This window comes from Austrofundulus limnaeus, unplaced genomic scaffold (genome assembly GCF_001266775.1).
Source record: "Austrofundulus limnaeus strain Quisiro unplaced genomic scaffold, Austrofundulus_limnaeus-1.0 Scaffold40, whole genome shotgun sequence".
Classification (NCBI taxonomy): domain Eukaryota; kingdom Metazoa; phylum Chordata; class Actinopteri; order Cyprinodontiformes; family Rivulidae; genus Austrofundulus; species Austrofundulus limnaeus.
In genome coordinates, this window is record NW_013952442.1 from 2960 (window position 1) to 3966 (window position 1007).

At 39.3% G+C, this 1007-nt stretch overlaps 1 protein-coding gene across 1 annotated transcript in view; it reads right to left on the reverse strand.

Annotated features, from left to right (window-relative positions):
• Window positions 1-10: 10 nt before the first annotated feature.
• The window catches only part of LOC106516678 (piwi-like protein 1), a gene marked incomplete at its 3' end in the record, with an annotated part of 11958 nt that continues 10961 nt past the window's right edge, over window positions 11-1007 (reverse strand). The window contains 3 exon segments of the mRNA XM_014007148.1: window positions 11-91; window positions 217-338; window positions 615-829. Coding sequence (XP_013862602.1) covers window positions 11-91; window positions 217-338; window positions 615-829 — 418 coding nt within the window.

Here is a 1007-nt window from a genome sequence, read left to right on the forward strand (position 1 = left end):
ACTGGCATACTTGTGCTGTGGAATGTTGAGTGGATCATTTGGGTTGAAGTAGTTGCGTCCAATCTGTTGCATGTTGAGAATCTTCAAAATCCTGTCAAAAAAATGTTTACAGCATCCACCGTGTAATTAAATGGAATTGTCCATGCATTTTTTTCTTTATAAATATTTCCATAACAATGCACAAGTTTGTAAGACTGTAGAAACTGCAAAACATACCTCCTGAATATGATGTTGTAAAACTGAATGCATACTGGAGATGTTGGTGGCAGCTCGTTTGTCAAAGTGACCGTTATCTGAACCTTCTCCCCATTCCTGGTCTCACTGTGAAGTACAGTCTCCTATACATTGAATTTTTCACAAACAAAGAAAATTTAAAAAAGTTTGTTTAGGTGGGAAGAAAAACAACACCAAGAGCCTGCACAACTACTAACCATTAAATGATATTTTAAACTTTTGAAAAACAAACTGATTAAAGCAATGAACAACCCTGGTCCACTGTTGCTACTCATTTAAGACTTTTCTAACAAGTAAAGATAAATATTCAGAAGTAATTTGACAGTAAACTTCRCAGCTCATTTCATAGGAAGTACATTACAATCTCTCATTTTTGGTACCTTGTTGGGCAGTCTTTGAGGCAGAAAAAGCAGAGCTCCATCAAAGCTGCTTGCTGGGCCAAGAACCTCTTCGTGCTGTAAGAGGAGGGCAGATCTTAGGCGCCGAGACTCCATAGGTGGCTTGAAGTCCACATGGTACTGATTCAGAACCCACTGAGGGCGGGACAGGAGGCGGAAAAAGTTTGCTGACAACTTTATAACAGCTCCAGATGTACCTGTAGAAGTGCACAAGTACAATGTTAAGGATTAAAAGGAAAAAAAAATTGTATAGGTCCTCTGGACGGGTTCTTCTTTATTGAAACGTTTCGTCTCTCTTCCAAGAGACTGAAGAAGTCTCTTGGAAGAGAGACGAAACGTTTCATTAAAGAAGAACCCGTCCAGAGGACCTATACA